This window comes from Strigops habroptila, chromosome 11 (assembly GCF_004027225.2).
Source record: "Strigops habroptila isolate Jane chromosome 11, bStrHab1.2.pri, whole genome shotgun sequence".
Classification (NCBI taxonomy): Eukaryota; Metazoa; Chordata; class Aves; order Psittaciformes; family Psittacidae; genus Strigops; species Strigops habroptila.
The window spans coordinates 30,018,725-30,041,542 of NC_046360.1; the positions used below are offsets into that span (position 1 = coordinate 30,018,725).

General features: G+C 39.3%; 1 protein-coding gene across 1 annotated transcript in view; it reads right to left on the minus strand.

The window, feature by feature from the left end:
- Positions 1 to 981: 981 nt before the first annotated feature.
- The window catches only part of PPP4R2 (protein phosphatase 4 regulatory subunit 2), a 32,335-nt gene continuing 10,498 nt past the window's right edge, over positions 982 to 22,818 (minus strand). Inside the window, exons 3-9 of the mRNA XM_030500302.1 lie at positions 12,533 to 12,703; positions 7,547 to 7,640; positions 6,047 to 6,084; positions 5,523 to 5,597; positions 4,995 to 5,138; positions 4,157 to 4,425; positions 982 to 3,221 (exon numbers count right to left, since the gene is read on the minus strand). Of these exons, the coding sequence (XP_030356162.1) occupies positions 2,908 to 3,221; positions 4,157 to 4,425; positions 4,995 to 5,138; positions 5,523 to 5,597; positions 6,047 to 6,084; positions 7,547 to 7,640; positions 12,533 to 12,703 (1,105 nt within the window). The 3' untranslated portion in view covers positions 982 to 2,907. The remainder of the gene's footprint in view (positions 3,222 to 4,156; positions 4,426 to 4,994; positions 5,139 to 5,522; positions 5,598 to 6,046; positions 6,085 to 7,546; positions 7,641 to 12,532; positions 12,704 to 22,818) is intronic.

A 22,818-nucleotide genomic window follows, 5' to 3' on the forward strand; every position in this document is an offset into this window, starting at 1 on the left:
GAGCCACCCGGATGAGGCCGCCGCCGCTTCTCCGGGCTCTCACTCGGGAAAATCCTCGTTTCTCACCCGCAGGGCTCGGGTGCGGCCCTGCTCCGCGACCAATGGCCCCGGTCTCCCGCCTCACGGAGCCCTGCCTGAGGGGCCGGCAGATGGCGCCGCCCCGCCGTGCGCTGCCGCCGGGGCTGGGGGCAGACGGAGCCCAGCGCAGGACAGCGGCTCGTCTCGTTAATTACCTTGATAAAGCTGTGGCGCGGCCCCGGTTACTGGGAGAGACATCGCTCTGGAGGGGGGGACGAGGCTTTATAACCCCAGCACATGCTGCAGTAGCAAGCTCCCGCTATTGCAAGTGTTAAGTCATCCCTGAGGTTTAAAACTCAAGGCTGACAGAGCACCCCAGTACTTTAAGGAAATGGACTCTTCCAAAACAGCATTTTTTTTAAAAGCTTAAAAGCAGAATTAAGGGCTGACCTTTACCTTGCACTCAGAAAAGTGAACTGGCAGCCCCTTCTACATTCTCGTCCCATAGATTGGGGGTTTTAATAGAAAATACACCCATGAACACTATTCAAGCACAATGCAGTTGCTTAGAAACACAGTAGGTGGGTTTTGGGGTTTAAAGCCACACTTAAAGAGGAGTAATCTTCTCGGATTTAGTAAGTGCAATCTTTAAATGTAGGCCCATACTTTGCATTAAGATGCTTACTGTGATGTTAAAATGAAATCATGCTTTAATAGCCATGGCAACAACAACAGCAGACATTTAAGTGGACCCATATGTCAAAAGTTCTCCTCCAAGTCTTGGCAATACTGTTGCTAAAACAAACGTAGCAGAAGGTCACAGGTGCTTAAAGAACAAGTTTATTGACAGTATCTTCACAAATAAACAGTCTAAAGAAAACTTCAGAAATCTCTGAACTTATAAATCTTAAAATTTTCTCATTGGCAAAATATTAAAAAAAGAAAGACCCAAGACCAAAGCAGTGTAAGATGTCACTGTATTTTAAACTTTCCTAATTGCAACATTTTGGTTCAGTCCTTTAGTTTTATAACGCACATCCAACCCTTCAGCACAATGTTCGTGAGTCACAGTACAATTTTCCTTCTGTAAGGGGATCTCCATCAGTAAGATGTTTACTTGTTTTGGCAAGCACCTCCCAGAATCCCGTCAGCTGAGAACTTGAAAGGTAACATCAGCAAGAAATAACTTCATAAACATTCCCTTTAAGCCAAATTATTCTGGTATTAATCAAAACCAAAGATTCTCCCCGCACAATCCCAAGCATACCATGTAGTAGTACAAGAAACTATCAGCATGCATTTTAGAGGTCATTTTTGTACTTCAGCTGTGAACTTAAAAACCAAAAAGAGGGACAATTCTGATAAAAATGTACTCGGATATTTCATAACATTAATATTTATTGCTTTATATGAATACTGTATTGAAAGCCCAAGCATTCAGTTTACACACAGGAATTATACAATTATATACCGTTCCACAATGGCAGTGAGCACTCGTTACAATCTACAAAAAAATCTACTTTACAGAAATTTAAAAATTCTAAATATCAAAAAGGTACAGTTGAAGAAACAGGTAGAAATTTGGCAGCCAGTAATTGTGACCGGGAGGTTGCAGCTTGCATGTCTTTAAATATGGGAACTGGAAAATGTCAAGAGTTTAAAGCAGTAGTTTGTGCTTTGAGCTGGTCTGGAAAAAAAACAATGAAACACTGGCTGTCAAAGTAGCATGTTCAAAAATATTTAGTTCACTTCCAAAATGTCGTACAAATCGTGGTGATTTCTCTGCACCCCTAAACCCTTCAGTCATTCAGCTCAGGTACGTAACTATGGTCATGGATTAATTCTTCCAATACAGTGGTGTGAGCTTACCGATGGCCATCCGCATACCTTCAGGTAATTGAGACTTCTCTACAATATTCACAATGCTCCGAGAAGCATTCGAAAAGACAAGTACCTGTTTGTTTCTTCCAAGGTATTTTCTTATCATATTTTCAAACGTTCCTCCTACAAAAGTTTAAGCTAATGTTTTGATTACAACGTTCTCAACATAAAGCACATTTTCTCATAAATAAATGAAATCCTTTCACTCAGGCACCTCAGAAGTATACAAAAGTGTTGTAACCTGAACAGTTCTCTTGGAATGTGTTTACTGTGGTGTTTTCAACGTTAGTAGTTCCAGGGTTTCACATGGGCCAGATTTCCTTTGTTTCATTTTTCCAGAGGCAAAACAAAGTGCCTTGAGAGGTGAACTCAGTCTTTTCCTATAGAAAAAAGTATTTGCTGTGTTTATCTTTTATAGAAACAGAAAAATATACCATTTCCCCCTTAGAACAGTGAGGGTACACATACGTGTGCATGCGTGCATATATATGTGTGTGAAATGTAACACATTTGAAACACACAACATAAGGTTTCATAGTGTGTATTCAAATAAAAATCTGGAAACCAGCATGAAACCCCGTAAGTTCACATGTCAAATGTTCAAACTGTAACCAAAATATGAAGTAACTGCTAGAGCTGTCAGAAAAAGACAAAGACAAAAAAAGCTTTCTTGCTTACATACAACTAGGTGTGGTAATCTCCAAAAAAGTTGTCAAAATTATAATTACCTTCCAGTTTAAAAACTTTTATTCTAAATAAAAAAAACTATACACAAACCACTGATTTGACCAAACGAAAGTTCAGCGGTAAGCAGGACCTGAAGGAGCTGGTAGTCACAGTTCTTATCATGTACAACTCTTTCAAGGTTCAATCCATGGAGAAGTTTATTTTACAACCTGCTTTTTTTCCTTTTTTTGTAAAACTAAAGGTCCACTTTATTACATAAAATTATTTATACAGTGTAAAACCGGAGCCTTATGGAAAATACTGCATCTAAGTGTATTTAAATTAGTCTTGCTCCATAGGTTCATCTGCAGCTTCTGTGGCTTCATTGCTGTTTTCCATCGGGGTCTCTGATGATGTCTCTGGAGTTTCACTAGCATAGGACCCTGACTCCTCCGTTTCACTGCAGTCAGCTCCACTACTGGCAGATCCGCTAGTTTCACTGTCATCCGAGTGTAAATCCTTCTCTGCTTGAGACTGATCAGACTCCTCCATTTGATTGTTCTCCTCAGAGGTCTCTTCATTCACAGTTGAGGATTCAGTGTCTTTGTCTTGATCTTTTCTGTCTGGACCAACGTTTCTGGGAGACATGAAGGACTCTAGAAACAGGGAAAGTACAGTATTACTAAGGCATTTCTAACCATTTCTTAACCCTGCTACTCTCCATCCCCAGCAATACTTCTGCAACACAGCCTGGGACAAGCCCTGATTTTATTAGAAGATGTAAAGTATTAGCCAGCTTCATCAGGACAGCCAAACCATTCTAACATACCATAAAGTCCATTTTTTTAATTAAATAGGTTGTTTTGCTTAATTAAGCTTCAGTGGATAAGGACACAGGCTAACAAGTAACTTTTGCTTGCTCCCCCACACTCCTTCACTTGTCTTCAGAGGCAGTCTTTTGGAAGTGTTGAAGACATGAGTGTTTCAAGTGTACACCCACCATCATCTAGAGGAACATTTTCCAAATATGAGTCTCAAAAAAATTAATATTAAAAGGAAACTTTGGAGAATATGTAAAAAATATTATTTTTAATCAGGTATAGGGCCTGCCTTAGAGTGAGGTAGTTTCCACTGTTCTAATAAGATCTGAAGAGGTTGTTGCTCAGCTTCCTCATTCATATAGAAAATGAACATAATTAATTTTCTATATGGAAAGAACATAACTTTGTATCTGTATTTCAGTAATTTATATTATTAATACAGTCAAATGCAGATAGAACCCACCCCCATTCTGGAGAAGAGCACATATCATGATACCCTAAAGTAGTGATTCTCAAGTTCTTTGTGCATCATTACCACCCTCATGTCATTTACTGCCCAAGAGGATCTTAAGTACATTTTGTACACGTAATAGAGATGTAGGACAAAGAAACAAATAACAGAATTGCCAAGTTATGCAAAACTGAAGGATGAACAAGCAGCTCATCTTTGTGCACAAATATGGCGACACTCGGCAATCCCAATAGCACTGGCCTCCAGCAAAAACCCCAGCTCCTTGGAAAATGCACAAAGACAATAAAATCTGAAATACCTTCCTCCTCTTCCTCTGTACAGTGCTGTCTGGCACAAGCAGCATCTTTTTCTTTATCCTGAGATGTAGAGGATGTCTCTGTCTCTTCCCCCATGCCTACAGAAACTTCACTGGAGGCAGTTTGGTTAGGTGCATCTCTGGCTTCCCCTTCCTTGTCAAATTTAAGTCTTTTTACCTCATGTCCTTCTGCTTCTGCAGGATCATCTTCAGAATGTTTATTTTTTACTGGGCTGCTCTGAGCACCTTCTGATTCAGATGCTGGTGATTCACTATAAACAACAAGAGCAGCTGTAGTTATTATTGAAGAAGAACATTCTGTATCTCATCACACACAAGAAAAAGTAGCAGCTACCTCAAGTTAAACACTCTGCAAGAGGTAACAGTAGAATTCACTTAACTTATTACACCACAAAACCTCAAAGCCATTGCTCCTCCCGATTGCTGATGAAAATGCAGAGTGGTCAGGCTGCTCTGGTGGGTCCAAATTACAGACAGCTCCCACTGTAGGAATTAGTGGCAAGTGCTTATGAAATACTGTATCTTGTTAGAGTTTGACATCCCAACATGGTAATTGTGGGTTCCTGAACTCTATTACTGATTCTTCATTTTTACTATGCATCACATACACTTACAAGATGTGTTACTGCAACTGAGGAACTTGAGCTAAGAGTTATCTAGACACCCAAACAGCAGTAAAAGCACACATCAAATCCTGCTGCAGATACTTGGCTGTTAAGACTTAATTATACATACCTGAGGTGGCCATTCTCTTTATTTTTTACATCTAAGTGAAAAAACTGAGACTAACAAAACCTCACAGTACATCCTCCTCACCAACCTGTGTTTTTTGTCTTCTGTTTGCTGCAAGCTCGAGTCTTTATGTTCCGCACTGTCCGGCAAACCGTTTGTTGTCATAGGAGTTGACAACGAAACCTTCGGTCGATTTACTGGTCTGGGAGTTCCAGGACCATTCACATTAGACCTTAAAAACAACAATACAAAACCAACCCATCCTTTTAGCAAAGTGATTTGTTCGTAATAGGCAGAAAGCAGCTATAACTTTGTTTTAAGAAGTCACCAAAGCAGAACAAAATAGGTCAGGTACTTTGCTACTTTATATGGAATAAAAAAATTCCTTGCCTGCAAATGCAAACTACGATAGAACTTGAAATAAAATCTAAACAAAGTCACACAAAGATTAAAAATACAGAGTACACAGTGTGTATGCTCATGGCTCCTCTACCCTCCTTCCCCCAGAATTCCAGGTCACACCCCATTTTTTGAGGCAATAAGAGATCTAAACCAGCTATTTCCAGAACTACCTTGCTTTTATCCAGAAAAAGTTAACTCCCAAAACTGAACTTACCTGTCAGAATACCCTGGTGAGTTTCCTGGGAACATAACACCATTCATCCGATTTAAACTATTGGAATTATTTTTCCTAACAAAAGCAAACAAACAAAAGTTATTCATAAAGGAACTTTAACTTACTTTAAGCTTGTTTGCTTTAACTCAAATAGTGTCTCCCCTGGTCCTCAGGGGGTTCTCTACCCTGGTCATACAAGGGAAACAGGCTGGGATATGAATTCACAGTGCAACAGTTAGAGGGGTATCCATTGTTTCCACCACCAGCTATGGTACAAAACAGCAGCTTAGTGTTCAGGGATAACACTGACCTGTACCATATCCAGTTACAAAGCTGGTTGCTCATTTCCAAACTACTGCAGGTAATGCTTGCAGACCACTAGCACTACTGTTAACTAGTGATAAAGAAAACTGAACTCTGCATGTCTGTCTTCCGGATACAACTACTACGAGTGAGAAATATTAGACACAGTCTCCCCCTTCTAACACAAGCTTAAAATTTCAAGGAAAAAAGATTATACTTACTCTGAAGATGGATATACACAGCTGACAACCATGACATTCTGTAATACACAAACAATGTATGGGTTCAGACACAGAAGCTTCAGCTCTTGACAACACCCCAAAACTAAATAGTTACAGGATTTTGGTCATATCTGCTAAAGTATCTCCACAGAAAATTGGGTTGAAAGCTACCAACAGATAACAGATACATAAAAAGTACCCCTGCTCCCCCTTCACAAGGTCAGGCCATAATTACACTAAAAATCAATATTTTTTATAAGGAGGCTACTCTCACAATGAGACCAGCACATTAAGCCTCAGGCCAAAGTGTTTGTAATTTCTAACTGAAGTATCTCTGGAAAACAAAGCATTCCAAAATGCTGATCAAATTCTGAACTGCTGGAGCAATGCTCTATTCCATACACAAGCCCTGCTTTCAGAAGTGCACAAGCACTATTAGCTATTTTCGACACAGCCATATTTCCAATGTTAGATTATTTCGGCCCCACATATAAAAGGGCAGAAATAATGATTAATTTGGTATGTTTTGCTCTGCCACCTCTCCTCCTGAATGACACTGCAAACTACGTGAGTTTTTACATCTAGAAACCTAGCTTAAAAGTCAGGGAAGTTTGTCTCTTCAAATCAATACACAGCCCAATTACACAGGGGGGCTTTTTTCAGAGAGCCAGCTGAATTAACCCAGATGAACTTTGATGAGGGCTCTCCATAAAGCCTGAGGTGTGGTTTCACAGATCTTGTTGGCTAAGAAACTGCAAATTGTGAAATCCCTGTCTCATTTATTCCTGACCATCTCCTTCCATCTTATCTCGCAAGAATACACCTGACTGCATCCGCTGTAACAGGGAAAAATCAATCCATTTACAAGTTAAACTTTCTTTGACCAAGTAGTTGAAGTAGGAAACTTAAGCCAATTTTGCCACCCAGAAAATCCTATGTGGAACCACATCCTGAAAGCCCATGATCTGCTTTTGACTGATCCCACATTCTGACCTAAGCTATAAAATACTGTTAGACATCTATATGCTTTTATGAAGGCACAGTCCTCTACAAAGAGGGTTTAAATACTGAAATGAAAGACATTGGGGAAAGAGGTCTCCCTTCTCCTTCGCCTCCTGGATCTAATCTGAACCCAGATGTGAAGGAAATGCCTGATCAAAAAATTTAAAAGTTATTTCAGCTGATTGTTTCATTATTTATAGCTACAACTCAAAACAAAGAGTGAGTTTACACCCACTACAAACAACAGTTTGAGTAGGGCACAGTGAGTAGGAAACACCACAGTCACAGCCCTGAGATTTATTTTTATGTCTTAACTTTTAACATCAAAAAGCAGATTTAAAATAAGTTATGAAACAAAGTCATGTACTTAGAGTAGCTACTAGCTATACTATGGCTATGAGTCATAATGAAACTAACAGACCTTTGGCAGCAATTCAGAAGTTATTTAAGTGGTAGTTGTCCCTGTTTAGCCGTGTTCTCTCTCAGAAATGTACATACCTTTTCCACACCTCTTAAAAATTTGTCTGTTCCTGTGTAATTCCTCCTAGGATCTGTCAGCAACTCACAGAGTCGCTGAATAGTGAAGGGGATGCTGCAAGGAAATAAGATTTACAACAATTAAATTCGATTTTAATGAGTATGACGGTGAGGAAGTAGCATTAATGCCTCCTTCCCCTTACTGAGAAAATAGAAAGGAAACAGTACTGACATTTGTCATCAGCAGCAATATAGAGCAGTAACTCAAGGCCTTATTTCCCCCCCCCCCATCTCATACACTGAGGTAACAAGCCACCATCTTTTGTGCTCACCACCACAAAATGCTTTAGTAGAATCCTAAATACATCTTCCCACAACTCAAATGATTCATTAAAACAACAAAAAGGAAATCAGATCATCAACAGGAAAATAGTTTAAGACTGTATTTATTATTCAAATGTATGGAACAGAAATGGTAAGTGATGCCAAACAAATGAGTCATACACTAGAGCTAAAAAACCCCTCTCAACTCATAGTTTATTTCATATTTTACAAAATACATTTACAGAAAAAGCATTAAACGTTGGAATTAGTAGAACTATTGAGTCTTCAGCTATTACAAATACTCAGCCACAACTGGGCAGTATACTTAGCTATCAGAGAACAGCTCAGTAAAAATAACTAAATTCAGAGCAAGACACATCAACCCATATGTACCACATTCACACACTCTGGTTCCTGACAATTCTGCACCCCATTTCACCCCTACTTACAGGAGAAAGTGACCTTTCGAACAATCAAGTCTTTACATACATTTACTAGTTACCCGAGGTGTCACACGCTTTCATTGCACATTCACAGTATCACATTTTAACAAGCTTCTGACAAAATAGTAAGATATTAAGGTTTTTGCAATAAAAGAATGCAGAATCATACATTTTTACAGTTCACTATTTGAAGTTGAAGCCATAAACATTTCAGTAATTCGTCTATGAAGAATATCTGATACAATCCAGTACTGAAGAACCACTTTTTTATTGGGAATACGACTGATACACCAAATCTGGAGCAGTATCTGTACAGACTTATACATGCATGTGTATCCCTATTTTGTAAGTTATGTAAAAATTTAACTTTTATTTCCTGATGAACTCTGTGGACAGACTCTTAAGCCTATTTCACTGACTAACACAGTATGTGTCTCAAGCTTAGTTCATTAGCTAAAAAGCCATATCTTAAAGATGCACAGATCTACCATTAGTTCAGTGCAAACGGGTCAGCATAGCCACGATATATCATACTACATAACACTTTAACTAAAAGCAAGCAGTAATCAGCCACCAGTATCAACAATTTAATAATGTTTTTAAAAGAGCTGTCTGTATAACGTTACTGTGGAAGTTATAGCCCCCAACTGGAAGACTGTAAGGAGGTAGGCTACAATGCAGCCACCCTTAGCCCTAGTTCCAACACCACTACCTGAAGTACAGCACAGAAGGTACATACCACATTTATCCTGCTAGTTAATGCCTTCCCTTGCTATCTGCCCTGAATTACACCACACCAACTTAGCTTTACTTGACTTCCGAGGAAAGATGAAGTTAAGCCTCCAGCAATCAGCTGTGCAGAGTTAGAATACAGCTGATGAAGCATTAAATACATAAACACTTGCAGAAAGTAATGCTGTAAGACAAAAGGCTAAAACATTTGTTATGTTATTGCTTAAAAGCAAGAACGATGGCAGAAACCAAGTGTTCTGGCACACAGGCAAGATACTTCTGGGTCAAAATAGCAAGGGGAAACCTATCTTCTCCCTCATTCCCCAAAAACGCTAAGTACAAACAAGAACAAACCAGAAAGGAGTGTTCCTTTTAATTCATTTTATTACACGAAGGCTTTTAAGCTTGACAATCGTTCTGACATTACTCATTTCCTAAAGCTTCCTTCGTATCAAATCAAGTTGTGCTGCTGTTAAGCAACTTTTGGTCAATCAGTAATCCTTCTGACACCCAAATTCTTCATGATGTTCGGCTTCTGTGTCGTGCCCTCTTTTAATGAAATTCCCAACTCTAGTTCAATCACAAAGAAGTTACCCGATCTGTTAAACTTCCCCACACAGGTACAGTACTAATTGTACCTCCTGTTTCTCACTGATGGCCATTTTGGGTTTGGGTTGAAAAGTCTATAATTAGAGACTTGGTAATTTTTTTTTTAGACTGTCCATTCAAAATCCATTTCTTTCACAGAAATAAAAATACTCAGAATTATAGATTATTTTTCACCAGCCAAATCAGCCAGTGTCCTGGAGAGTCACTGCCTCATTTGTATTCAGCTGTACCTGGTGGGACACCCCAAGTGCCAATACATGAACTATTTTTGAAGATCAGTAATTCTGGCTACTTGGGGAATAAGCATACTCCAAGTGTGCAGCCTGCAACTAACTCCAGAAGTTACCTTCCTATTTTACTCTCAGTTATAAGAAGTTGTTTAAACAAAAGCCTAAAGCAGTTCATTTCCCTCCAAAATTTTCCACTGCAAACTGAACTTCGTTTATCGAGCAGCAGATGGCACCAAGTGTCACACTATCATCTCTGCATGTCATTTGTTCAACATTCCTAAATGTTTCTAGGTGGCAAAAGCCTGTTAACTTCACCTAATGAATTCTTCTCAGTAAAACTAAATTAGTTTAAAATAGAAGTAACTGAACTTGGTGTAAGTTTATACATGAACACCAATGTAGAAGTTTGTGAGCACTATGAGAATTGATCTTCAGTGCTTGAAATTTAATTAGTTTGGTACATGAGCTGTGTGCATAGTCCTAATGTGCCTACTGAAACTAACCACTTCAAATCTTATACAAACACACTCAAAACTGCACTTCCCAGCACTACAGTTCAGGATGAATTACAAACCAAAGATTCACCATGGATTCACAGAAGGACAGGATTCAAGAGGGATCTGGGAAAATTATCTCTAACAACTATATTAAATAGTAGCAAAAAACTGTACATAAATTAAAAGCTGGATTATGATGTTTATTTTATTCATGCTGTGAAGACTCCTCTGTCAGAGATCCCCGATAACTTACCTCAGAACTTTCTGCTTCACTAGGAAAAGATAAAGAAAACTGCAAGTCTTTCAAGAAGTTCCTACTCCAAAGCATTCTAAAGTACAGACAGCATGAGAATTTGGCTCTGCAAGCATATTACACAATGTCAAGTGAGGTACAGTAAGGTTAAAACAGCCAATTTGTGCTTTCTTTGAAAGATAATTCCTCTAGAAAGACCCCAAACCAGGGGTCATTCTTAATTCATTACTTCCTTGACTTTAAAAAGAAGTTTAAAAGACTTAGCTACTTTTACTGAACTCTTTCCCTCACTCTTACACAAACACCAATAAAACCATCCTAATAATAAAGTCACATCAAGTGGCTTCCTTCTCCACCATGGCACCCTGAAACAGCATCAAATAACTCTAAACAAGAAGCCTGAGTATACCAAATCGCACCAACCAAAACCTGGCTTGTTGATACTTTTTGGACACCTCACCACATGATTCAGCTTTCACAACCAGATCTTCACTGTGGGAGTTACAGGATGAGCTATGAGCTATTCTACAACCTTAGCTTCTGAAACATCCCAAAGTATTATTTTCTTTAAGGTAACTAATGCACACGATTTTGCTTCCTCAAAGGTTGGGTGGTTCACTTCAAAGTATGAGGAAGTTGAGCACTCTTAAGTGCTACAGCAATAGATCAAAATAGCAGGGCCACAGAGTAAGCTCCAGACTTGTCATCCAGAGGTTTGTTTAGAACATGTGGAACAAGAGAAGATAACAGCAGTCCATCCATTAGCTTTCTCCCTGTGAGAACATTACAAATTTTGTGGGCAGAGAAGCATTAACAAAAAGCTAGAGAAGGTGGGAGAGAGGCATAAAGGATAGGTTTGTTTAGAAATTCCTCCAGTGAAGTAGCCTGGTATAAATACTGGGTAGCTGAGAACTTGCTGAATTTCACATTCTTAGAAGTATCCTACACAACAACAATGGGAGGCAGGAGGCAAGATGAGATCTGATTAATAAGAGACGCTTAAACTGCAAATAAATTAAGTGGCATGGAACAATGACAGTAAAAATCATTAACATAGCATCCAAACATGATACTAAGGACATGTTAGTACCACCTGCAAATCTGGAACATCAGGGTTACAGGGATATTTACTGACAGGCTGAGAAAAATGCTGAAAAAGTCTTTTGAGACCCACAGCGGGATGACTCAGCTTATGGGAAGTATGTCATCCAGGCTAGAAACATGAACAATACTACACAAGCTATTAAAACACAGACACACCAAATAAGACACCAAAATAAATCAGGAGCTTTATTTTGAAGGAAACAAAAACTTCCATAATTACGAAGCCAGCAAAGGCGATACACTTTTAAGACACTGTCAGCAATAGATCAAATACCCCAAGTCTCTCAGTTAGCATGTATTGCTCCGTCTGTAGCTTTGAATCTGGCACAAAACCAAGGACAGGTTGCCTCCTGGCCACGCCAGGTTCATCACAGTATCACTTCTTCAAAAGCTACCGAACTGCCACAAAGCAGCTGAGAACTAAACACAAACAGACTTTTCAATTGGGTATTTCAAAATATATTGAAAGAAATGTAACTTTACTGTTTTACCTGTTAAACGCACAGAGGGATGCCATGCTGCATTGAATTGTGTTACTTAAAAACTAACTACATATTGAAACACTGAAGTGACTGACATGTCACAGGATGTGCTGATTTTCATTCAAAGACAGAAAAATAAAGTGGAAGTTCTGAAAACACTATCAAGTTGTCCTGGGTTCAGCTAACTTAAACCACGACACGTGTATTTCCAAGGTACGTGTATTTTGCTTCTGCTCATCTATTTGAGGAAGCGAAATGAACAGTCACAGACAGATACTAAAATAGGGAAAACACATTCTGTTATCCTGATTTTATAAAACTAATTCTACATACCCATTAAATCCAGTGACAATTTTCAGGATTCTTTCTTTCATCTCTTCGAAGGGAATATATTCCACGTTTGGATTGGGGGGCCCTCTTGGTTCAGGAGCTGAGGTTCTGAAATCATCCATTACTTTCTCCAGTTTGAATATAAAATAGCCTTTAAACTGAGACCACTGAACCCTGCAGAAAACACAAGACATATGCAAGTCAGCCCTAAACCCACAGGAAACCAGTGTAACTATGTTTGCAAACCAACATTCATGCTGGTTCTGCCAGTTCTAAGATAAATGAGGCAGGTAATGCAGTATTATTTTTCTTCCTGAATTTAAAGCATGATAACTATTCAAATAATTACAGAAGAACAATATTATGCAAGTCAATTGCCATTAACAACAGGGTAAGCCATTTCCTTAGAGAACCAATACCCACTTACAAATCAAACCTCAATGTGAAATATGTGCACATTCTACACAGTTTACCATGTAAATAATGTAGCTTACCCTGTGCACATTTTACATTTGACCATGTAGTAAGCCTACATGCCACCTAAAGCCTTCACTGAGCACCCAAGAGAAGGAGAGAAAAACAAAAACAAGAAAAAAAGGAATGAAAAGTAGTGTTCCCAGTCTGGAAAACACACAGCAATTGTACACAGCATTATCTGCTTCAGTTACAAAATGTTACTGAAAGGCCTTTTGTAACTAACTGCTCAGTATCCAGGCACCTTAAAAGCATTTAATAGCACCTCTTTTCCTCTGAAAGGCAAATATTTTGTGTAACAGTTAGAACTTGCTGATGAACATTTGAGCAAAACAACTTTGACTCCTGAAAAACATTCCCACGACAGTAAGTGAGGTCTTTCCAAAGTACCTTCTGCCTTTCAACTGAGCAGCTTTATCATTTATAGAATCCTAGATATTGAGATTTTCAAGCAAACATGTCTCACACTGCATACAATGGGCAAAGTGAGAAAGTGCTGAGAAAGCCCTTCTACACCCATCGCCCTACACAACAGCCAGAAGTTCTGAGCCTCCTCTGGCTGCTGTATTTCTCAGCAGCACAGGGAGAAAGCTGAAAGCAACTGATTTGGTTCAGTTACTATCAATTTTATTCTATTAATGCTGATGCAGGATGGAGATGCTGATGGAAGAGAAGAAACAGGAGGAATAACAAACCAACAATAAAGGATATATCTTTGACATTTATCTGCAGCATATGCAATCTGGAATAAGAGGCTCAAATCAAACAAGCACAAGATGCGAACTGCTGCTGCAACAAATACTATTTAGCCAAAGGCTGTATTTCTACAGGCTGTCACTGGCAGCAGTGCTATCTTAAACAGCCCTGACTATTTTCAACGCCACATAACATCTGACCTTCTGTTGGGCTGATGCAACCATTTGTGCTGTGAGCTACATGTGGTGACTCCCCAGCAAAGTGACAACGCTTCTTTCCTGCACACTATTCCCAAGCACTGGTACTACCAAATATAAACCCACAGGCCACTGAAGTCACATTTGCCTGCTTTCACCAGAAACACACTGCTATGTTATCTTTGCCTTCATTTTCTCCTTGGTCTCAAAGAAGTGATTATGAGATAAAAAAGGGGAAAGCTTAGCTCAGGTTTACCTACAGAGATTCAAATAACCCCCGGCCTTTTATTACGAATGATAAATTTGCAAGAATGGGGGAATCTGATGAGGAAAGCATCCTTTTTCCTTACAAGAAATCATTAAGCACCTCACAACAGAGAGCACAGGCTTTAGCAAATAATAGAACCAGAAACAAAAATGGAAAGTAATAAGAAACAAGGTCCCAAAAGGGGATGTCATGGATAAATTAAACAGCATCATTGAGTCTCACTGGATTATTGCTCCAATCAGCATTATACAGCAAAGCTGAACACTATAATGTTTCCAGTGTACAATATTAGGCATTACTACTACAAATGTTAAATTAAAAAGCTATCCAACTCTGCAGTGCTACCACCATGATACAAAGCTTGCATAATAAATCACAGATTTAATACATAAGCACATCACAAAACACAGACAGAAAAGACCCAGTAAATAACCCCATGCTAGAGTAGGATTACTCCCCACAGAGCATCCCAAGAGCTTTACTTGCCTCATGAGATTCCACTATTATTCTAAATATTCTTTGACAACCCCATTTAGATATTTTTTTCTACACTTTAAAACTTGAGCTGTTCTTTGTTTTCATTGTTACTTCTTTCTTGCTAAATATTAAGATCTTTTCACAGATTATTAACCCAGTGTTGTGTTGCTGAAATAAACCCAAGTCTAAAATGCAATCTACTGCCTCACAGCAGCACCCACCAGCTCCTCTTTACAGTGCCAAAGCTACAGAAAACAAAGAAGGTACAATTTTGCCCCTACACTGAAGTCTAGAAAGCTGTTTTAAACCCAAGTAATTTATTATTTCCTCTATTATATAAAGGCTAAGAACTTGCATCTGCAATACGCTGCACTACTGACATAACAAGCCTCTTTCAACCTATATCTCGGACACACTTGGTAAGTGACTGCCACCCAGGTGAGACAGTCCAGCTTACAGACAGAAACAGCAGAGTTTAAGGATAAACTGATCCCACAGTCACAAGCCTGAATACAGCTAACCCAGACATAGCAACACCAACTTCAGATCAACCAAATAAGCTGTTGCTAGCAGCAGTGTAACCACAGCAGCAGAAGCTCAGGCCAGGCTTGCTGTTCAGACATTTACTCTCTTTCTCAAGCAGGTTTTTCTCACCCCTGCTGAATTCCCTGCTGCTGGGGCTGCACTACTAGCAGTGTGAAAGCTAATCGGTTAAAAGCAAGTGGTATGTTCACATTTCAAATCACAGAGGGAAGCAGTTGTTCATGGTACAAAATGCAGTTACAAGTCAGAGGTGTCTCATGCTTCTAGATCTCCTGAGCCCAGTGTTGTAATTTAGACATTAAAATATGCTCCCATTTAGATGATGGTCTTGAAGCACTTTCAATCTATACAACTAGTTTCTGATGAACAGTTTTATCCCAGTAGCAGTACGTCACACAAACTCCAGCCACTCAACAGGAAGTACTATTTGTACCATGAAGACTGAGTCAGCTCCAGACTCATCGATAGCGTAGGCAAAATTCAGTCCTGCACTGGAAACACAGTGGATTCCTGGAAGGCAGGAAGCAAGAGGAAGGTTTCTGGAGTCTACAACACAGGTCACTTTTCTCTTTTAGGCCTGACACTTCCATCATCATCCTAGGATGAAGAATCTCTAACTTGTGCACACCCTCCCTTAGTTACCTCCTTCCTGCCAACCCAGTAAGCGGCAGTCCCTCTTCCCCTCTTTCTTACATCATCTACTTATCACTCTCTTGTGCCAGGCTTCTACGAAGGGGGCACAACTACACACTATTCCTACAGGAAGAAGAAAATACTTGAAAAGCAAGTGGGGGCAGTGCTGGAAAGCTGGTTTCTGCTGCTTCTGCTTTCACCCAGAACTGCAATTGCTTCCTTTTCCTTCAAATCCAGTCCCTTCCTCTGCAACAGCAACATCTACCACAATGTTATCTGACACTGACAGCCCACCTCCTATACAGCTGCATACGCAGCCTCTACCTTAAGGTAACTCTGAACAAATACTCAGAAATGAAACATAATACACAAGATGGATTAATAAAGGCTTTATATAAAAGAATCTTAATTCAAGCAAGCTTGATTATGTATATTTGTTAAAGAAACTTACCTACACTTGTGATAAAGTAAGAACACTTTTAAAACTGTTTATAAAAGACTACACTCAAATCAACCTACACAACTGAAAAGTACCTGACTTGTATCTGAAAAAAGAAAATTATTATTTTAAATTAACTCACTTCTGACCAAAACCAACTCATTTCTGCAGGGACAGTAAGATTTGCTTAATTCCCATTTACTCCAGTGGAAGTGATCAAAAAAGAGGGAAGTTACCTCTCCTGTTTTACCAGTCTCTAAAAGTGTCATAGAGAAGTCTGTATCAGCTGAACACTTGAAACTCACATCTCACCCACAGAGAAAAACAATTCATTCATTAGAACTAACAGCCAATACAGTATAAAAATTAAGATTAAAAGTGTCATTCCCTCCTAATTATCACAGCAATCCATAGCTACACCTCTAGACATTAAGGCACCAGCATGCGCTGAAAGACTGGTCACTTAGAAAGGCAGACAGCAGCAGTGAGAAGAGATAAGCAAATGGCAAATACCAGTTTTCAAGAAAAGAAACATCTTCCACATGTATCAAGCTCCTTGAGCACAACTCCAGCACTGGGATGCAAGACCTCTATTGTAGCTGCTTTGTTACCAAATGGGAGACACTGGAAATGAGCAAAGTTTGGTCAATACCTTCTGCAGTTAAATCAAGAGCCAAATGGAAGCGAACGAACACTCTTCCGCACAGCTTTATGTACAGCCTCACTAAGTTTTATACACTGGAAAATAACTGAGCAACACTGGAAGCTCTGTAATGAAACTAAATTGAAGGAATTCCATGGAGAAAATACTATTCATGTTTTCTTCTGAGCAGGCTTGTTAATAAATACTTGCTCTTTCCACTCAGCATTGCACATAATCAGCCTTTTCTAAACACACACTGATATCTTCTTCATGCTTTTCCTGCTCACTAACTTTGCTGTTAGCAACTTTGAGAGCTCTTTTATAGCCACTTAAAAAATAAAAATCCTGTGAACACTGTATGATGTGTAAAATTATCTTCAGAAACAATGCTTAAAAAAAAAAAAAAAAAATCAGCTGATCTTAAAGCGTTTGGGTTCAGTGGACTCTCATTCTACTGTACAGAAAGAGACTCTTGAAGCTGTTCACATTTTACGTCTATCTAAAGCATCTTTCACTACAATACCTGGGTCATCCTGTGTAAATATACATGTACAAGGACATCTCTCCTAGACTAAGGAGCCTGTAGTTTCACAGATACTCCAAATCATCATAAGCTTGCATTTTTCCTTCAGAGTCCTGTGCTTCCCCTGGGCCAGCTCCTGCACCATCCTTCCCTTGTAGCAACCTAAAGGTTTTGCTCTGACGTACAGGAAGTAAGAGGAAGAAACTGATTTTATTAAAAAAGCACTTAGCAAGGAAAAATGTCATTAGGGGCAGTAATGAATGGCTGAAAAGCAGCCACAAAAGCACACTTAGCAATTATAACTTGTATAGATACATATATGATATATATACACCATAGTAGAGCCACACATCCCAAATTCTCCCAGGACCAATGTAAGTGCTAGTAGTTTAACTCAACAATTTATTTCTTTTCTTTAAAATGCACCTTTAATAGTCAAGCAACAGCTGAAAGCATAGAAGTATCAGAGTCCAGCACTTCAGGCTTTGTACATTACTTACATATGATACTAGGTCCTAGATTTAATGTATGCCAGTAACTGCTTTAATACATGAAAAGACATAACACCATAATATAGGACCAGAATGCAGCTCCTGACCTTGCCATTTACATTAAAATTAGAAACATAACAGGGAACATGGATGGAAGAGACTTCAGTGTCTGAATATATCTGGTTGTGTTTTACAGAAATTGAACAGGAAAGCAGACAGCACCTGAGCAAACAGCCAAGAACATGAGAAACATAAGCAAGTTTTGAGAATATTTACATATGATCAGAAGCAACATAAAAGGCTAAAAAAACACCTCCCACTAATAAAAGTTACAGAAAAACATCCACCCCACAACTCACAAGACATCAGGATGGGTCAGGATTACTCAGTGAGGACAAGCAAGTTAAGCCCTATGAAGTAAGGCACAAAGGAGTGCAAGGGAGCTCTACAGACAGGACTACAATAATGTACTTATTCACTGGAAGGTGATGGGGCAGCAAAAAAATAGCAACTGCATGGGGCAGGAAGAGTAAAAAGAAAACCCCAAGAAACCCCCCAAAAAACCCCAGACCCTGACTCATGTAGACAGGGGACATTCCCTTCCATTACCAGGGTGGATACAAGCAAAACACAATCCTAAATAACTTTGTTCTCCAATAAAAGCAAACTATTTCACACCTGTACTTGAACTACATGATTTTCTGTTGGAACTAACCCTTTTAGTCCAGATCAACCAAAGCTGGCCAAGCAGCATCAACCAGGTTTAGAACCCATCAATTGTATTTGCTAAACAGCACTCTTCACCAAGGGACAGAGGTCACCTTCGACAGAAAGCAGTTCGAGTAACCTGATGCTATGCTTTGATTCAAAAGATGAATTGCTAGCACGGAGTTGCCTGCGAGGTACAATTGCTTCTCTATTAACATGATTTGCACAGAATTCATCTTTCCAAACATGCCTATCAAAACCAAAATCACATTTTACATGGAAATAATCTAATCCTAGCACTCCCCGAGCACAAAAGACTTGCCCCCATTCCCTTATCTCCTGCTTACTCAAAATGTTTGCACTGATGAAACAGAGCAAGCAGCTTTCTCCCTTACAGCACTGATAACTGTGAAACAGGAGAACCCTCTGTCAATAGCTTGCACTATCAAGATGGTATTTGTATGCCACTGAATTAACTGATTATTTTCTTCAAAGCATTGAGCAAGTTTCTCTATTTGATTCTTTCACCACTTGGTATATTCACTTGGGAAGGACTTGAAATTTCAAAAGGAGCAAAAAGCCTGAAGCATTTAACAAACACTAAAAGCCAAGTAACAGAAGCAACAGTGAAAGACATCTTAAAACTTGAAAGAGAGAGCAAAGTCTTGCAATCTGGAGAATCACAGAAACACATCAACTTTCAGAGAACTCGAACAAGGAAAGATGAAATTGTAACTACAAATCCCCATCTCCTTCAAACACACACAGTGCCTTCCCTACTATGTTTAAGGAAAACTACTATGTCAAACAAGTCTATGTAGCACTAGACCGGAAGGCTTTATCACAACACAGTGGTCCCCAACATTACTACACGACTTGGGACATTGAGTGTAAATTGCACTGCAAGTCTCCACAAGTGCAGAAGACAATTCAGGTAAGTTACCCACCTCCCTTTTTAGCAACTGTATGAAAGTGCCAGACATAACCCTAAAGCAGTACATTTGGCTCACACACTTTTGACAAATTTTACAGGATTTTAGGTCTCAAACTTCAATAAGCCCCATGAAAGGTAAACAGGACAAAACCTAACATTAACTGAAGAACAAGAAGAATTCACAGTGCCTGAAAAAAGGCAACCCCCTGAAACGAACATACTGCAATTATTTCATCAATCTTTCTGGAATTGCTTCACAGATTACAGGTTTAATTAAGAAAAACATTATATTGAAGGGATATTAAGCTTCTAGAGACTTAGCTATGTATTTAAAACATTAAGAGTCCCAGGAGTCCTGGTGGGATGTCTGCCTTCAGACTCCAGTGTGTAAGTTCATTACAAAATTACTTGGTTTAAATTTTAAAGAGGATACCATCTGTTTTGGAGAGATGTGATAACCACAAGGAACATAAAATGAAAACAAAGTAGATTTACTATTGATTCTGTTCATTGAACAGGCTATAAAAGAAACACCAGAACTTAGTAAAAGAAGGCAGCACTTCCCTCTCCACCCTTGTACCGTTAGCTCTCTGACAAGCAGAAATTAAAGTACAAAATAGTGTATTTAGGAGGCAAACACTTAATATTGAACTAAAATGATTTTAACGCAAAGTCCTGAGAACACAGAGGATAATCTCGGAGGGATTCACTTAACACATAAGAGAGATGAGTCACTTATATCAGCTTCCCCCCCATTTATTGCTGACTTAGATTACACTCCCACAGAGACTTGTAGTAGGAAACAGGTGTTTTTTAAATGAAATAACTTTAATAATTGATTCTTCTCTTTTGTGCCTTGCTCTAGAGCTCTTAGCAGATGAAGATATACTCTAAGACACAGTGATTTCCCCAGGCTGTCAGAAGCAAATTAAAGTTTCACCCAAAACAAGTTAATTCCTTTTCTACTCTGCTCTATCAATGGGATCTCCGAAACTCTTTGAGAAGTCAAAGGCACAGAGTGAAGCACACCCAGCAATCACATATCCAATTCAAACCTCAGCACAAGGTGGCAAAGCTTTCCAGCATGCTCTTCCACAGCCTCCATGCAAGATGGAGCCACTCAGGAATACTGCGGACAAGATGAAAGACACCACTTCTCAAAACAGAGGCCCATTCTGCCACCAGAGAGCACAGAACCTTGCTGCAGGCTGGCTGCCTTCTCGCAGGCTGCAGAAAGGGCAGCCCCAGGGAGTCAGTGTCCCAGGACTGACTGTGCCACTTGCTGGCAGCAGCACAGCAAGCTGAGCACTCTCCAGGACAGTCAGTAGCTAAAACTGCGCAGAGGAACTGATGGGCTGCAGTTCTCTGGGGGAAGGGAGACTAAGGCCATGCTCCTCACTCACCTCCTTACTCCGTTATTGCTGTTCTTTGGGATGGGAAAGCAGCAGAAAGAGCCTATTGCCTCCATTATTTTGCTGGTTTGTTTTAATCTTCACCTTCCTTCGCACACCCCAATTTCAGATATATTGATTTGGCATAACCAAGGATACCTAGAAGTACACAGTTAGATAGAAGGGGGTGCACAAGCTAAAAATCTTCAGAACTGCCTGTAAAACACAACCCCAGCATTTTCATTAAAAAAAAAAAAAAAAAAAATCTTAAGTGTCAAATGCAACAGCTTTTTACAGAAATTACTACTTCACTATTTATTATAAAAATAATCAAGACTGTTTCCTAACAAGGAGCACTCACTGGTAGAGAAATGGCTTTCAATTTGTTCAGAAGACACCTCTGAACAGTTCTGGGGTAGAAAGGTGGCAGCACTGAACTCCCACGAGCAGGAGATGAGCCACACTGCAGGGATTTCGTCACAGCGCAGAGAGGGAGGTGCTGCTCCACCACATACTTAACCTTCTATCTGGTCTACACTAAAAAGGACAAGCCTGCTCTGCTGCTCCCACACATTCCTGTGATCCCACACACAGGGAGGTGAAGCACATCACTAATCTAACCACAAAATTAATGCTACAGATAAGGAAGAATAAGATGTGAGCTGTGACTCGTAAAGAACAGAGCCATTCCCTTAAGCAGCTGCTCTCAAGTAAGATAAAAGGTGGCACCTTACATAATTCCACTCTTGCTTCAAATATTCTTTGAACCTAAAACTTATTTTTCTACTTCCTTTATTTTAGTGTCCTCATTTTGCACACTGTTGCTATTTTCACCATCCACACAGTGCAGATTAACACAGGGAATTCCAAACAATGACAACAGATGTATAGTGTAAAATCCCCGTGCATCAGTGCAGACTAGTTTCTTAAATGCTTCTGGCAAGCAGAAAAACCCTTCAACCTAAGGCTTAAATTAAAGCCATAAGGAAGTGCTGGATTCTTTATCGGTGTTTCTGAATGAGCAATAAATGTTACACTTCAGGTGATAAAGCAGGGTGAATTTACTGAACCAGCGTGCTTTGGTGTAAAGGGTATGCTCCTGTTCAGGCACACACTGGCAAGTATCTTCCTGGGGGAGCATCCTGTTCACTTTCACCTGATAACTCATGTAAAACGCTCTCACATTTTATCTTCAGTAGCATTTGACCTCGTGTTACCTTTCACTTTAATTAAAAATATATTGAAAAGCTCAAAAGAGGAAAAACTGGTTATTTCCCACAAGCACAGGAGGTGTTTTTCCATTTTCACTCGCTGATTGTTGTCAGTCTAAATTAAGTCTTTGCTCTCCTTCCTGTGAGCATGATGAGCCCGTTCCAGAACCACAGAAACTGTAATACAATAGAACTACATCTACTTTGGTAGTACAAGCCTTCACCTCTCTACTACTTGCAATTTACTACTGCTATTGCCAGGAACAACAAAGATTAAGACTCAGTTATGGAAACAGACAGCTGATGAAAACATTAAAGTAGTATTTGTAATCATCAAGGGACTAATTCTGATCTCTGCTGATAAATATTCAGCTGACTCCAACAGAATACAGCTGTTCCACAGGACAGAGAAAATCTGACCAAGACTCAGAATTTTCCAAGAAACTACATTTCTTAATATTGTTATCTAAATTCAAGCTCAAGTACCTTTCATTTTCTATTTTAAAGGCAAAAACTGACCACAGAACAAACATACAAGTTTACGACATATTCTTCATTCAAGAGTTATATTCCTTATAGCAGAGTAGAAAGCAATACACACAAAGTAACTGAAAGCCTTCAAAACTTCCACAAACCATGGGCAGTGGCTTATCTATAAAGA